The following is a 15,272-nucleotide window of genomic DNA, read 5'->3' as shown; positions in this document are numbered from 1 at the left end:
ATTAGCTTCTGGGCCCAAGTCAAAGTTCTGGCTTCTAACTTTAGAGCCAGAAAAAGAAGAAGAGAAGCAGGCCTTTGCTTAGGACTCAGTTCAACAATCAATTGTGCTTAGACAATTGGACTAGGCCCAGACAGACACAGGTTCAATCCCCAGTCTGCCACAAAACTGCCTGGATGATCTTAGGCTGACACTCTCCCCTCTGTCTAATGTACACCGCAGGGCTGTTTTGAGGATCAAAGGCTTGGAAGGAGAACCACGTATGAGACCCTGAGCATTTTTTTATATGATCGCCATTGTTTACAATCACGCTTTTGATACAAAGGTTTCACAAGAAACACAAAACCTGCATTGAAATAAACACAGGCCTCTACTGTTCCCCACTGTCTGGTATCTCATGGGTATATATGGTTGCTTTTCATGAAGATCTCCACCACTTGCTCACCCATAGCTGTGTGGCCTTCCTACCCACCCAAGTATCAGCTTTGGATAGTGTGAAAAGTGTCCAGCCCAGCCATGGTGCTGTGTCTGTCTCGTCTGCTAAATTAAATAGCATCTGTGTTTAGATTTGACTTTGCACAGATGTTTTAAATGAGCGGCATCCTTTGGGACCGAATGAGCTAGGGACGTATCAATAACAACAGCGCTTAACATTTGCGCAGAGCTTACAAGGGTTCAAGTATACATTCCCTCATATCCCTCTGGAGCCATCTCTCCCATTTCTGTCTCTTAGGAACATGGGGCCCTTCCTTGGAGTAAGGCATTATGGGTGAGGTGGTGCTAGACTGGGCCTGTTGCTGCCACCAGAGTACAGTAGCAACTACTGTTTCAAGTTTCACAGCAGCAGGGCCAAGCTCTGAGAAAGGGCTGGGGTGGCCTTTCTGTTGCCTAGAGTCTTAGGCAACAACTGTCAGTCTTGTAGCTGGTCGACTGGCTATGGCAACGTGGCTAGCCAGTTGGTCAGCCAGCTAGGTGATGGCATGGTGCACAGTGGTACCTCGGGTTACATACGCTTCAGGTTACAGACTCCGCTAACCCAGAAATATTACCGGGGGTTAAGAACTTTGCTTCAGGATGAGAACAGAAATTGTGTTCCGGCGGTGTGGCGGCAGCAGGAGGCCCCATTAGCTAAAGTGGTGCTTCAGGTTAAGAACAGTTTCAGGTTAAGAACGGACCTCCGGAACGAATTAAGTACTTAACCCGAGGTAGCACTGTAGTTGTGTGAAGGCAGGACCTCCGGCTTCTCCCTCCGGATCTGCCATCTGAGACAGTGGGCTCAGCTTGGCTAATGGATGGGCTGGTGACCACATCTCTGCGGAACTAGGTTGTGCTCTTGAAGCAATACCTCACAAGCTGCTTCTCCCCAAATTAACATCCTGCAATCATCATCTGAGGCCCTTCTTCATGTGCCACTCCCACCAGAGGTCTGGTGGCAACACAGGAATGGGCCTTTTCTGCAGTGGCTCCCTGTTTTTGTGGAATGCTCTCCCCAGGGAGGCTCACCTGACACTTTCATTATACACATTTAGGCTCCAGGCCAAAATGTTCCTCTTCTCCCAGACCTTTGGCTGATGAACATTCTATGTCCTTTTAAATGTGTTTGAGGGTGGTGTGGCTTTGTTTTGTTATCATTATGTACTTTTTATTTTGTCTTTTCATGTTGCCAACCTGCCCTGAGATGTTTGATTGAAGGGTGGTATACAATTTTCATTCAACAAAAATGTTTGGCTCTTTGTTTGCTAACAGGCCTCAGATAACTATTTAATTCAGTCTTGTTTTAGTTCATAAGTCTGGACCATATTTCTAAATGTTTTTGTTCTCCATTCTAAATCATGTTCCAAAAGGAAGCAAGTTTGCATACATACTTCTCTTTCCCATGGGATCTGGGCAAATGCCAGGTTCAGCAGAATTACAGTGGTGCTTCGGGTTACATACGCTTCAGGTTACACACTCCGCTAACCCAGAAATAGTACCTTGGGTTAAGAACTTTGCTTCAGGATGAGAACAGAAATCGTGCTCCGGCGGCGCGGTGGCAGCGGGAGGCCCCATTAGCTAAAGTGGTGCTTCAGGTTAAGAACAGTTTCAGGTTTAGAACGCACCTCCGGAACGAATTAAGTGCTTAACCCGAGGTACCACTGTACTCTGAATCTTGAAAAGCACAGAGGTGAAGAACTAAGGGTGTGTGTGTGGGGGGGGGGAGAGTGTTACACTTCAAAATTCCTGCTCAACTTTTGTATACTTTCCAGGGGCAAAAAAAGGAGGCACACTCCTCTCAGCTCCTCATGTCCCAGGGTCAGGGGAAGTGAGTGGGGCTCAGAGTCCTTGTGGGCACCAGGGCAAGACCCCAAGGTCGCCACTGTGCCCACGGGCAACCACAATGGCAACGCTGAAGAGGTGCGATTGGAGCCTTGAGGCCTTTTTGCAGAAACAGATATAGTCTGGCTGGAGTAACCGATGTTTTTTCGCCACCCCTGTAAAAAAACAAAAGCGCGTCTGCTTTTGGGAAATCTGAACGCGCGCCGTGAAACCACACGCTCTGCTTGGTTCTGAAAAAAACGTCCTTTCCCGAAGCAAGACGAGGCGCAGGCAGGATCCGGCCACGCTGGCCAAACCTACTCTCGGCCTCTTGAAAGGGGGCTGAGGAAAAGACCCCGGAAAAGACGCTGGCTTCGGGGTGGGGAGAACCTCTTCTTCCCCTTCTTCTCCTCTGGCAATCATCAATCACAGAAAATTAGTCACAACAACATCTGCCTCGCGCCATAAAAGGTCAAGGAAAGGGATTGCAAAAACAGAGAGAGAGAGAGAGAGAGAGAGAGAGAGAGAGAAGAAGAGAAGCAGCAGCAGAAGGGAAAGAGGGAGGACAGAACCCAGAAAGGAAAGACGTCCAGGCGCGCGCGCGCAAAGTTTTCTCTCCGCGGATCTCCTCTCTCTGCCGCCTTTCGGGTCGCCATTGGTAGTTTCGCGTGGCAATCAGTACTTTGTAGCGGGGAAGGAAGCAACAAGCGGCGGCCGAGGAGGCTTGGCAGAACCGGAGGGGAAGCGCGCCTGCCCTGCATAGAGCGTACGGGGGGCTACGTTTGCGCTTCCTCCAGCCGCCTCACTCTCTCTTTGCAGCCTCTATTGTTTGTCCAGCGGGACTCCAGGGTGGGAGACTTCTCCTCCTCTCGGGATTTGTGCAGAGTTTGCTGCAACTCCCCTTTGTCCTCGGCGCGCTCTCGGCTCTCCGCCCCGTCCAGCCCTCTCTCCTCCAGGGCGCCCCCCCCCTCTCTCCGCTTCTGCAAGCCAGGAGACTTCGGCGGTTTGCAGAGAGGGAGAAGGAGACATGGGGGGCCGGAGGAGGCTGAGCGAGGCCGGGCTGCGGGCCGGGCCGGGCTGCTGCAGGAGCTGGTCCTCGGATCCGCTGGGCCAGGCGGCGCCGGCTTGGCTCGCGCTGCTAGTGCCGTTGTTGCTGTTGCTGCTGGCGGCTCACGGCCAGGAGGAGCCTTCGTGCAAAGGAGCCTACGACCTGTACTTCGTCCTGGACAAGTGAGTGAAGGGGCAGAAGCTTACCTGCGTGGGAGGGAGGGAGGGATAAGGGGGAGGAGGAGGAGGAGAGGGATCCCCCCCCCGCCGCCTGCTGACGCCCACCAAACTCCCCCAACCGCATCGCCAAACCTCCCTTAACTTTCTCCGCTGGGAGAGCCGCCCTTGGCAGCGTCGCCAACGGCACGTTGAAAAGAAAAGCCCACCACCGTCGCATCAGAGAGGTTCTGGGGCTCAAGCCGGTTTGGGATCCCACTAGCACCCCAAAGTCTACAGCTGGGATTTACACTGCTCAGGAGTGAAGGAAATGCCCTTTGTGTATGCTCAAAGGATCTCTTTTTTGGGGGGTGGGGAGGGTTGATAAAAATCTGGGGTTGTCATCAGCTAAGGCCTACTTATAGTAGACTCACTGAAACAAAATAAAATTTTAAAAATCCTTCCAGTAGCACCTTAGAGACCAACTAAGTTTGTTATTGGTATGAGCTTTCGTGTGCATGCACACTTCTTCAGATACTTGCATGCACACAAAAGCTCATACCAATAACAAACTTAGTTGGTCTCTAAGGTGCTACAGGAAGGACTTTTTTGTTTTGTTTCGGCTACAGCAGACCAACACGGCTACCTAACCTGTAGCTAGACTCATTAAAATTAGCGAACCTAAGTTAGTCATGTTTACTAACTGCATTGCTCTAAGTGGGGCTAGCATAAATATATAAAAATGGGGTTCCAGGGTGAAGCCCCTTTGAGACTTCCTGAAACCTAGAAAGTTACCCTTGTTCCTTCCTAGTGCTTTTCCTCAGGAGGAATAAGCAACAGGCAAATAAACATGACTCATAATGGTGATTTTTAAAAAGGGGCTGATAACACAATACAGATATCAATATATGTTAGTTAAAACTTTGATAGCCACTTTCTTTTTGAAACACACACACACAGCGCAGAAAAAAGATAGACTTAAAAAACACACACATCACTGAATTCACCTAAAAGATAGAGGAGTAGGAGGTGCCAAATGAATATTTCTAGGGAGGGTAGTCTGCAGTAGACTCACCATTACAGAAAAGGCCCTGTTCCAGTTTGCCACCTTTCTAACCTCTGAACATGGACGTCTTCAGGCTATGCTGTTAAGAAAGGAACAGGGAACGTATGACTCTCCAGATGTTGATCTCCCATCAGGACCAGTGATCTGGGATGATGGGAGGTGTAGACCAACATCATCAGGGATTCCCCAACCCTGACTTCAGGAATGGGCATGGTCATATTGGAGAAGATGAGTGTTTGGAAACCATGATACTAAACTCTCCAGAGCTTTATATGTTGGAACCTGCATTTGAATTGCATTTGGAATGCTAAGAAGAAGCCAGTACAGATTTTTCTTTTTTCTTTTTAACACGGTCAAAAAAAAATCCACTCTGGCTAAACCGAACTAACCATCTGGCTGTTGAATGGAGTTCCTCAACATTCTTCAGAGATAGCTTCACACAATGCATTGCAGAAGTCTAGCTTGGACGCCATCCATGCATGGGTAAACATGACCAGGTTATCTGTGTCTAAGGTGGGGTGCAGCTGGCACATCAGCGGAAGCTGATGAATAGTGTTTCATGCCACATGCTTCCTCTTGAGGTTGCAACTTCAGGACTGGAGTCTTGTAAGGAGAGCGCAGTCTCTGAGCCACAGTGGATGAACTGGAGTCCTTGGCCTTAGAGGGTGGAATTGATATAGTGAGCATGATGGAAACTTTGGGGTGGAAAGTGTTAGTGGGATACACCTGTGTCTAGGTATAAACTTCTATAGGAATGACAGGGAAGGATATACTGGAGGTGTTGCTGTTCTGAATGCCAAATAGGGCATTGAGTCCAGCAAGCTAGAATGCCCCAAATGCCCCAAAGCAGTGTTCACAATTAGCCAGGCGCCAGGCGCATTTTGTATCTGGCTTTTGATCACTTGCGACCAGGTGAGGATTCCTGGGTGCCAGGATGGGGCCTGACATTTCCACCACCTGGAAGTGCATGCCTGGGGATCATTGGATCTGGACTGTTTTCATACACTAATACCCCATCACATAGAATTGTAAAACAGTGGTACAGTGGTACCTCAGGTTAAGTACTTAATTTGTTCCGGAGGTCCGTTCTTAACCTGAAACTGTTCTTAACCTGAAGCACCACTTTAGCTAATGGGGCTTCCTGGTGCTGCCATGCCGCCGGAGCATGATTTCTGTTCTCATCCTGAAGCAAAGTTCTTAACCCGAGGTAATATTTCTGGGTTAGTGGAGTCTGTAACCTGAAGCGTATGTAACCCGAGGTACCACTGTACCTCAGTTTAAGAACAGCCCTGTTAACAAATTATTTGGTATACGAATTCTGCTAAACCAGAAGTAGTGTTCTGGTTAGCGAACTTTACCTTGGTCTATGAATGGAAGCCGAATGGTGGAAGGGCACCGGCGGAGGGAGGCCTCATTAGGGAAAGCATGCCTTGGTTTAAGAATGGCTTTGGTTTAAGAAAGGACTTCCGGAACGGAGTAAGTTCGTAAACCGTGGTACCACTGTAGTTATATTTTATCTGCACAATCGGATTGGATTTCTGGAACCCAAATGCTTTTTCTGTGCAGCCTGAACAGGAGCAGCCACCATTAAGAAAAAGAGGTTGGAATAGGCCAATATATACGTGGACCGTCCTGGATCAAGGGACTTTTCTTCTTTAAGTTCTCAAAGCTCTGACCCTAGCTCAAGGTTGTCATCTGAACTAGCCAGTTGTTTAACTGAGAATCAATCACAGTCAGTCCATCATTTGAAAAATAAGACTTTAGAGCTATCTTGCCCCCAAATGGCAACTAGACGTTCCATTTTGGTGACTGCAACCTTGGTTTAATGAGCCACTTGGCACCTAGCTGATATATCTGAGTTTCTAACACTGCCCCAAAGGGGCAGACTCCTTCAGAGAATCACTGTGCATGGTCATATGGGGAACCAAGAGTAATTTTGTTCTGGAGACATGCTATCATGCTCCCATCTTGAGATGAAGGATGAAATTGAGGAAGTGTCCAAAAGAGGAAATGTTGTAATGGGTGACGTCAGCTACCGTCACATAGACTACATTTGTATTCCAGTCATAACAAAGAAGTGGTGACTGACCAGGAACAAGACCTTGGGGCTGTAGCAGGTACCTCAGTGAAGCTGTCAATCGAGTGTACAGTGGCTGTGGAAAGGCAAATTCCATGCTAGGGATCATTAGGAAAATAAATCGGCTGATAACATAATGCCTTGTGGTGTGACGGCATTTGGAATACAGTTGTACCTTGGTTGTCGAATGCCTTGGTACTCATACGTTTTGGCTCCCGAACAATTGAAACCTGGAAGTGAGTGTTCCAGTTTTCAAACTTTTTTTTGGAAGTCGAACATCCGATGCAGCTTCTGCTATTGTTTCCGGCGCGCCTGCGTAATCGGAAGCCACGCCTCTGTTTCTGAACATTTCAGAAGTCAAATGGACTTCCGCAACGCATTCTGTTTGAAAACCAAGGTACGACTGTACTGTGTCCCCTTCACCTCAGAAAGGATCTTGTAGAGTTGGGGAAAGTTTGGAAAAGGCAACCAAAATGACCAAGGGGATAGAGTGACTCTTCTTTGATGAAAGGCTACAACACTTGGGATGTTTTAGTTTACACAAAGGGCAAATGAGAGGTGACATGACATCTGTTAGGGATGGCTTGGAGAAAGCGGATAGGGAAAAGCTTTTCTCCCTCTCTTGTAACACTGGAGCTGGTGGAGATCCAGTGAAGCTGGATCACAATCAACACCTTACCCCACCCTGGCTAATCACGATCTGAGGAAAGCTCCCTTTGTATAGTTGGACAGTTCTCCCATTGTGAATCGTTGGAGATGAGTGGCACATTTTGATCCGGAGCCAAGATGGGAGGCAAAGGGTTAAGCTCCCTGCTTTCCTGTGGGTGTCCCTTGGTCTGTTTGCCAAAGAAAGCGCAACTGTGTGACCAGCAGCATGTCTCCTTTGGTCCTTAGAGGCCTAATTCATTCAGATTTTCCTTTATTGGAGGACAGAGTCTCCTGCATTCACCTGAGATGTACCTTCTTCTCCCTAACTTGATCAGCAGCAGTGTCCCTTGGAGACATGCTATGGTAGTTCAGCTGATTTGCAAGAACCCAGAAGTGCATGGATTAAGCCAGGAGTCTGCAAGGCTTACCCCCTCTGTGGGCCGGATCGTGGGCGCGCATGAGTGTGCGCGCCTGCGATTTCCAGCATCTGCGTCTGCACAGACATGATTTCCAGCACTGCTCGACAAGTCTCCATGCCACGCTGTGCCGGTTTAGCACAGCGCATGGGGACTTGCCGAGCAGGCCGCTCGGTTCGGGGGTGGCTCATGGGCTCATAATACGACCGCTGTGAGCTGCTTGTGGCCTATGGGCCTTAGGTTGCTGACCCCTGGATTAAGCAGTTCAAATAACTGAGCATGAGGGACTCTCACCATCCAGCTGCCCTAGTGGCCTCTCCGACAGGCCCATCTACTTGCTCTGAGCCAAGTGGAGAAGTAGCAGCAAGCACTAAACAAACAAGTCATCCTACCATTGTATTGTAACTTTTGTTGCTGTTGTTATTGTAATAATGTTACATAAACCACTTTGTGAGGTCCGCTTGGAAAGCAGTATATAAATACTGTAAAGTGCAATTACTACCACAACAAACAATAAACTATTCAGAGTTGCAGCCTGAATATTACCGCTGAGTGCCAGACCCAAAGGGCTGTTGCTCAATCTGTTTTGCATGCAGAAGGTCCAGTCCCGGGTTCAGTTCACAGCATCTTCAAGGAGGGTTGGGAGAGACCCCTTGCTTGAAGTTCTGGAGAGTAGCTGACAGTAGTAGTGTTGACAGTACTGAGCTGCATGGACCGGTGGTTTAACTCTTTACAGTTGTACTTCGGTTTACAAACTTAATCCATTCCGGAAATAAAAAACCTTAAACCGAAGTATTCTTAAACCAAGGCTTGCTTTCCCATAGCAGCGGGGGACTCAATTTACAAATGGAACACAGTAGGAAGTGGAACATGTTCTGCTTCAAAGGCAAAGTTCACAAACCAAAACACCTACTTCCGGGTTTGCAGTGTTCTTAATCCAAGTTGTTCATAAACTAAGCTGTTCTTAAACCAAGGTAAAGGTAAAGGGACCCCTGACCATTAGGTCCAGTCGTGGCCGACTCTGGGGTTGCGGCGCTCATCTTGCTTTATTGGCTGAGGGAGCCGGTGTACAGCTTCCGGGTCATGTGGTCAGCATGACTAAGCCGCTTCTGGCAAACCAGAGCAGCGCACAGAAACGCTGTTTACCTTCCCGCCAGAGTGGTACCTATTTATCTACTTGCACTTTGACATGCTTTCGAAATGCTAGGTGGGCAGGAGCAGGGACCGAGCAACGGGAGCTCACCCCGTCACGGGGATTCGAACCGCCGACCTTCTGATTGGCAAGCCCTAGGCTCTGTGGTTTAACCCACAGTGCCACCCGCATCCTAAACCAAGGTACCACTGTATAAACCTGTGTTCTCATGAATGGACTGTTAGTTTTGTCAGTTTTGGAAGACAAAAGAGTTTTGGGTGGTAGAGTACTTTCCACACTGGTGTTTCTGCTGTCCAAGTGATGTGTGTTGTAGAAGGGGCATGTTCTGGTGTGCAATCTGTTTACACAAGTGCTGGGCAGGCCTCCTGAGCTACATGGTGGCTGTGCATGAGTTGAGCATGCACCTTAGGAGAAACACAGCTGACTCCTGCTGCTGTACATTGCAGACAACCACTGGTAGTTTTAGGAAGCTTGTTCGTTGGAGAAACACCATTAATGATGTTCTCGTTGAGGGACCCCAGAGAAACTCCCGATGAACCCTCAGTAAGTAGTTCAAAGGCCTCTGCCTTTGTGCTTGATGGGTTTTTGTGGTTCCAAAGGCTGCTGAAGTAAAATTGATGTGAATTTTTGTACGCTTATGTGAGAGAAGGAAGTTGTGGGATATGTAGACGTTGCTGCTGGCATCTGTGTGGCACCATAATCGGTTTGTGGAGAATGGGATGCGAGGTTAGCCCATCCTTGGCTTTTGAGGTTGTTGGTCGTGGCAGTTCTTTTGACCTTGGTGTTTGGTGTTACGTGGTAAATAAACAGAGGAAGAAGGGTTTTGTGGCTTGCCCTTGGAGAAGGGGGTTCTGTTCCCACAGGTCAAATGAGGAAGTTGCTGGATGGGATGTATCATGACTTGTGACTGTGTCACACAAATGGGGCAATTTCTTGAGATGCTCTCGAAAGAAAAGCACTAGTGCTCTGAGCTGGGAGGCTATTCTAAAGCAAGGAATGGTCTACTTCAGGCACTGCATTTTCCTGAAATGGGAATATATCTGCTGTGGAAGTCCCTCCTCACAGAGATGTATTTGACACCTCCATTATGTAGTTGTCATTATATTTTAGGACCCACCCTGCTCTCTTGACTGTTTTGACTGATTTCAATACAGTGGTACCTCAGGTTAAGAACTTAATTCGTTCTGGAGGTCTGTTCTTAACCTGAAACTGTTCTTAACCTGAGGTACCACTTTAGCTAATGGGGCCTCTCGCTGCTGCCGTGCCACCGGAGCACGATTTCTGTTCTCATCCTGAAGCAAAGTTCTTAACCCAAGGTATTATTTCTGGGTTAGCAGAGTCTGTAACATGAAGCATCTGTAACCCGAGGTACCACTGTATTGTATTTTTAAAATTGTGGCAACACGCCTGAGAACTGCATGGTGAAGGGGAGGTTAATAAATCTAATCATTATTATTATCAGCAGCAACAACAGCAACAACAATAATAATAGGAAATACTATATCCCTGTTGTCAGAAAGCTATGCCAGTGTCAAAAATATATCCCCTTAGGATATGTAACACAGAAACATAGGAAACATACATTAATGTAGGCCAGAAGTTTTCAAAATTATGCATAGCATGGAGAAAGTAGATAGAGAAAAGTTGTTCTCCCTCCCTCATAACACTGGAACTTTTGGGCATCCACTGAAGCTGAATGTTAGAAAGTACTTTTTCGTGTAAAAGGTAAAGGGACCTCTGACCATTAGGTCCAGTCATGGCCGACTCTGGGGTTGCGGCGCTCATCTCACTTTATTGGCTGAGGGAGCCGGCGTACAGCTTCCGGGTCATGTGGCCGGCATGACTAAGCCGCTTCTGGCAAACCAGAGCAGCGCACGGAAACGCCGTTTACCTTCCTGCCAGAGCGGTACCTATTTATCTACTTGCACTTTGTGCTTTCGAACTGCTAGGTGGGCAGGAGCAGGGACTGAACAACGGGAGCTCACCCCGTCATGGGGATTTGAACCGCCGACCTTCTGATCAGCAAGTCCTAGGCTCTGTGGTTTAACCCACAGCGCCACCCGTGTCCACTTCTTCGTGTAACATGTCGTTAATCTGTGGAACTCACTCCTGCTGGAGACAGTTGTAGCCACATACTAGGATGGCCTTAAAAGAGGATTGGACAAGTTTATGGGAGATAAGGCTATCAATGGCTACTATATAAGGCGAACCTCCCTAATTCGCACTGTCCAAAACAACATGCAAACCTTTATACAATCATCCTTCAAAATTTGCTCTTCTCCAAATTTTGCAATGCAGTTCTCCAGCCAACTAATGTGCACAAAAACCACACATGCTAATGCAACGTGTGCATATAAGTGCATATATTCACGAAAGAGCGTAGAAAAATGCATTATATTTGGGAAAGCTGCTTGCAGAAATTTGTGTAGTCAGAGAAATTCGGACTAAAATGCTGATGGATTTTTATGAGGACTTTTTTGTTGTTGTTAAAAAATTGCGAACTGGTATGGAAATGTGGAAAACTGAAATCAAGAGAGGAAAAATGAGAAACGGAGAGAATCAAAAATTGACAGATTTGCCCATCCCTAGATTTCATGCAATTATTTAAAGCCAGGTGGGTTATTTGCTTTGACCCCCTTCATGATTTCCTGCTCATTTTCTTTCTTCTTTACAGGTCACACAGCGTCAAGAACCACTGGTCGGAAATTGTTAACTTCGTGAGGCTGCTGACGGACAGATTTGTGAGGTGGGCTGCTCTCCTTATGGTTTCTCGGTTTAGTTTTGACACGAAAGATTGCAAAACAAATGCTTTGATGTGTAATCTTCGGTTGGAAACCATTCTCAAAAGAATTAGGCACAGACATGCTTTTCGTTCACATAAGGTGCCTTATGACAACATCACATTCTCTCAACATATTCAGAATGCAGTGCAGTGCTGATAAAAATACGTCGTAAAGAGTTCTGAAATTCCTACTTGTTTTTGTTCCGTACGGTTTTTGAATCACATAAAACTCGGGTGCAGAATCTTTTTAAGCCTGAAGCGCACATTCCCTTGTGCGCAATCTTCCAGTGTTGGGAAGTAAAAAGTCTTGTTTATGTATGGTAGGCTATGCTAAAGCAGAAATTTCTACAAGCACGTCTTTCCATTCATGCAAGCAAGAGGAATTATCACAGTTCAAGGCTGTATTCCAGCCAGGCAAACACGCTCAAGCATGGAATGGAACAGGGTCAGTGAGAAGGATGGTATGAGAAACGGGGTGGCCTGTTGTTGACTTGTGGAAGTTCATCACACCTCAACCTGGGGGATGTATTAGCAAAGGTTTCAGAGCCCCAGCAGAATCTTCAGAGATTTCCTGTTCCCCTCAGAATAGCTTCTTCCAGAGTCCCCAGTTAAGGGGAAAACTCCTCTCCTACACAGTTCAAAGTAACAAAGTGTGTGTTAATGATATTGAGACAATGTGGACACTGGAGTCAAAGTAATAATAACAACAACAACAACAACAACAATAATTTATTTATACCCCGCCCATCTGGCTGAGTTTCCCCAGCCACTCTGGGTGGCTTCCAATCGAGTGTTAAAAACAATACAGCATTAGATATTAAAAACTTCCCTAAACAGGGCTGCCTTCAGATGTCTTTTAAAGATAAGATAACTGCTTATTTCCTTCACATCTGAAGGGAGGGCGTTCCACAGGGCGGGCGCCACTACCGAGAAGGCCCTCTGTCTGGTTCCCTGTAACCTCACTTTTTGCAATGAAGGAACCGCCAGAAGGCCCTTGGTGCTGGATCTCAGTGCCCGGGCTGAATGATGGGGGTGGAGACGCTCCTTCAGGTATACAGGACCGAGGCCGTTTAGGGCTTTAAAGGTCTGCACCAACACTTTGAATTGTGCCCGGAAACGTACTGGAAGCCAATGCGGATCTCTCAGGACTGGTGTTATGTTGTCTCAGCGGCCGTTCCCAGTCACCAGTCTAGCTGCCGCATTCTGGATTTTTTGCAGTTTCTGGGTCACCTTCAAAGGTAGCCCCATGTAGAGCACATTGCAGTTGTCCAAGCGGGAGATAACTAGAGCATGCACCACTCTGGCGAGACAGTCCGCAGGCAGGTAGGGTCTCAACCTGCGTACCAGATGGAGCTGGTAGACAGCTGCCCTAGACACAGAATTAACCTGCGCCTCCATGGACAGCTGTGAGTCCAGAATGACTCCCAGGCTGCGTACCTGGTCTTTCAGGGGCATAGTTACCCCTTTCAGGACCAGGGAGTCCCCCACACCCACCCACCTGCCCTCTGCCCCCCCCAAAACAGTACTTCTGTCTTGTCAGGATTCAATTCCAATACATGGTTTGGTACCTTTTATTCCATAGTTGCAGTTTCCAGCATGACTCATTGTGCACTGAAGGCAAGGCTGCATGTATTGCACGCACCTCCAGTTGCATTGCATGAGGAGAGAATTTAGTGTCTGACACAGAATTTTGCAGCTTTTCTTCTTTTGCTTTCGCAGAACAAAAATACTGCATTTCTCAACCAGGGTAGCTAACATGGTGCCTGTCAGATATTTTTGAATTACAGTTCCCAGCATCCCTGACCAGTGACCATGCTGTCTTGGGGCTGTTGGGAGTTCGAGTCCTGTGACATCTCAAGGGTACTGTTTTGGCTATACCTGTTCTGGGCTTTGTGTCTGGGGATATGGCTTTGTGAATTTGCAGGAGGTGTCTGTTGAACTATTAGAAGCTGGTGCTTCTGTCATTCTTTGTAGCACCTTGTTTTTCTCCAGAAGCAGAAGCAGGGTCAATTGTGCAATCTAAGCAAATGAATGCAAAATCTGCCTGTTCTGCATCTGTTAATTCTGCTCTTCCTAATACTTGGTGCTGCCTAGAAATCAGAGGATGATATTAAGGACAAAATATAGACTATTTCCAGTCCTGGTTAGGCATGTCCTGGTTAGGCACTGAGAGCGTGGGAAGTAGCTGCTCAGACCTTGTTGCAGTTAATTGTTTCCTATGGAAAATGCGATACAGAAGGCGATTGTCAGCTGGACCAGCTGGCAAAAAGTCATGTGAACTAGGCAGGCCTTAATTGCATATTGCTAGCATCTATCTTCCTAAAGTCAAAAAATGAGTTTTCTGTAGAACAAGGAACGGAATGCAGTTGAAACACACACACACACACACACACACACACACACGGTAAGTTAATAAAAAGGATCTAATTGGTTGTTCCAAAGAAGCCATGTGGCTCAGGCTTTCAGTTACTGGCAAAAGAGATGTTTATCTTTTCCAAAAATGATCTGATTGGCCATTCCAAAGCCTTTTGGTCATCCTTTATTCCAGCCAAGAGGCCTCACCCTTCCACTTTGTTTGTTTGTTGCTGAATTGGCTGAAATAAAAGTGATTTGGCTGAATCCTTTGATGAACAGTTCTTAACAGCTTAATCAGATTTCTTCCCTCCCCTCCCCCCCTTTTAAAAGAGAAATGGAACTACTTAATGGTTGATAAATGCTGCTCAGCACAGCATATGGTGAAAACGCAGAGCAGGTTTCATTATAAGAATTAGATCATTCCGGTATGAGTTGTACATCTGTTTCCCATTTTGCTGGGCTTGAGAGATGTAGGTCTGCAGTAGCAGCACAGCACACGTTTTCTATCTTTTTAAGAGCCTCAAAATTACAGTGAGAATGTTTATTTTTTTTAAGTATTCCTGTGCTTCCTATCATGACAGAACTTCTGCATAGTGGAATTTAAAAATGCGGAAGAAAGAAAAGTATTTGGTAATGAAATCGCCTATCATTTTTGTTAAGCCAAACCCATTGAAGGAGCTACTTAAGCTGATGCCTTAAATTTGAAAAACGAAACCGAAACCAGTATTTCGCTATTATTCTTACAGATCAAGGATGAGAGTAGTAGTCCAAAATGTTTGCAGAGAACCACCTTGGCTGCCACAGTTATAGACACTTCTAACACCAGATCATACCTGTTTATGTATGGAGACAAATTCAATAGAAACTAGGAGAGGGACTGAGGCTCAGCTGTAACAGAGAACATCATTTGCACAAAGAAGGTCCCAGTTCTGGTCCCAACATTTGCAGGGAAAGAGCTCTATTGAGTGATGGTTCCAGTTGTTTTGAGCTTAGGGTGGGGTAAGAGAAGGCAGAAGGGGGCAAAGTTAGATGGCTTATTGTAGCCAACAAAGGTGCAGTATCTTCTAGTTGTCCAGACCAAAGAGCAGTCCTGACCTGGGAGTCTTTATAGGGGCCAGAGTAACTGTGTTCAGATGTCACACTATACCATGGTTTGGTGCAATATGCCTGAGCAGGGACAAGCTGCAGGGAGCCTTGGGCTCACTTTCTCCCTTCCCCTCTGAAGTCAGGAGAAGAAATTCAGAAGTTTTCACTTCCACCACAGTTGGTTATGTTGTCCA

At 46.9% G+C, this 15,272-nt stretch overlaps 1 protein-coding gene across 1 annotated transcript in view; it reads left to right on the top strand.

Moving 5' to 3' along the window:
• Nucleotides 1–2,513: 2,513 nt before the first annotated feature.
• ANTXR2 (ANTXR cell adhesion molecule 2) overlaps nt 2,514–15,272 on the top strand; it is a 149,292-nt gene continuing 136,533 nt past the window's right edge. Inside the window, exons 1-2 of the mRNA XM_028743825.2 lie at nt 2,514–3,522; nt 11,530–11,601. Of these exons, the coding sequence (XP_028599658.2) occupies nt 3,320–3,522; nt 11,530–11,601 (275 nt within the window). The 5' untranslated portion in view covers nt 2,514–3,319. The remainder of the gene's footprint in view (nt 3,523–11,529; nt 11,602–15,272) is intronic.

The sequence above is a fragment of the Podarcis muralis genome, chromosome 9, assembly GCF_964188315.1.
Source record: "Podarcis muralis chromosome 9, rPodMur119.hap1.1, whole genome shotgun sequence".
Lineage (NCBI taxonomy): Eukaryota > Metazoa > Chordata > Lepidosauria > Squamata > Lacertidae > Podarcis > Podarcis muralis.
Note: the sequence above shows the minus strand (reverse complement) of the source record. Positions and strands in the feature narration are given on the sequence as shown.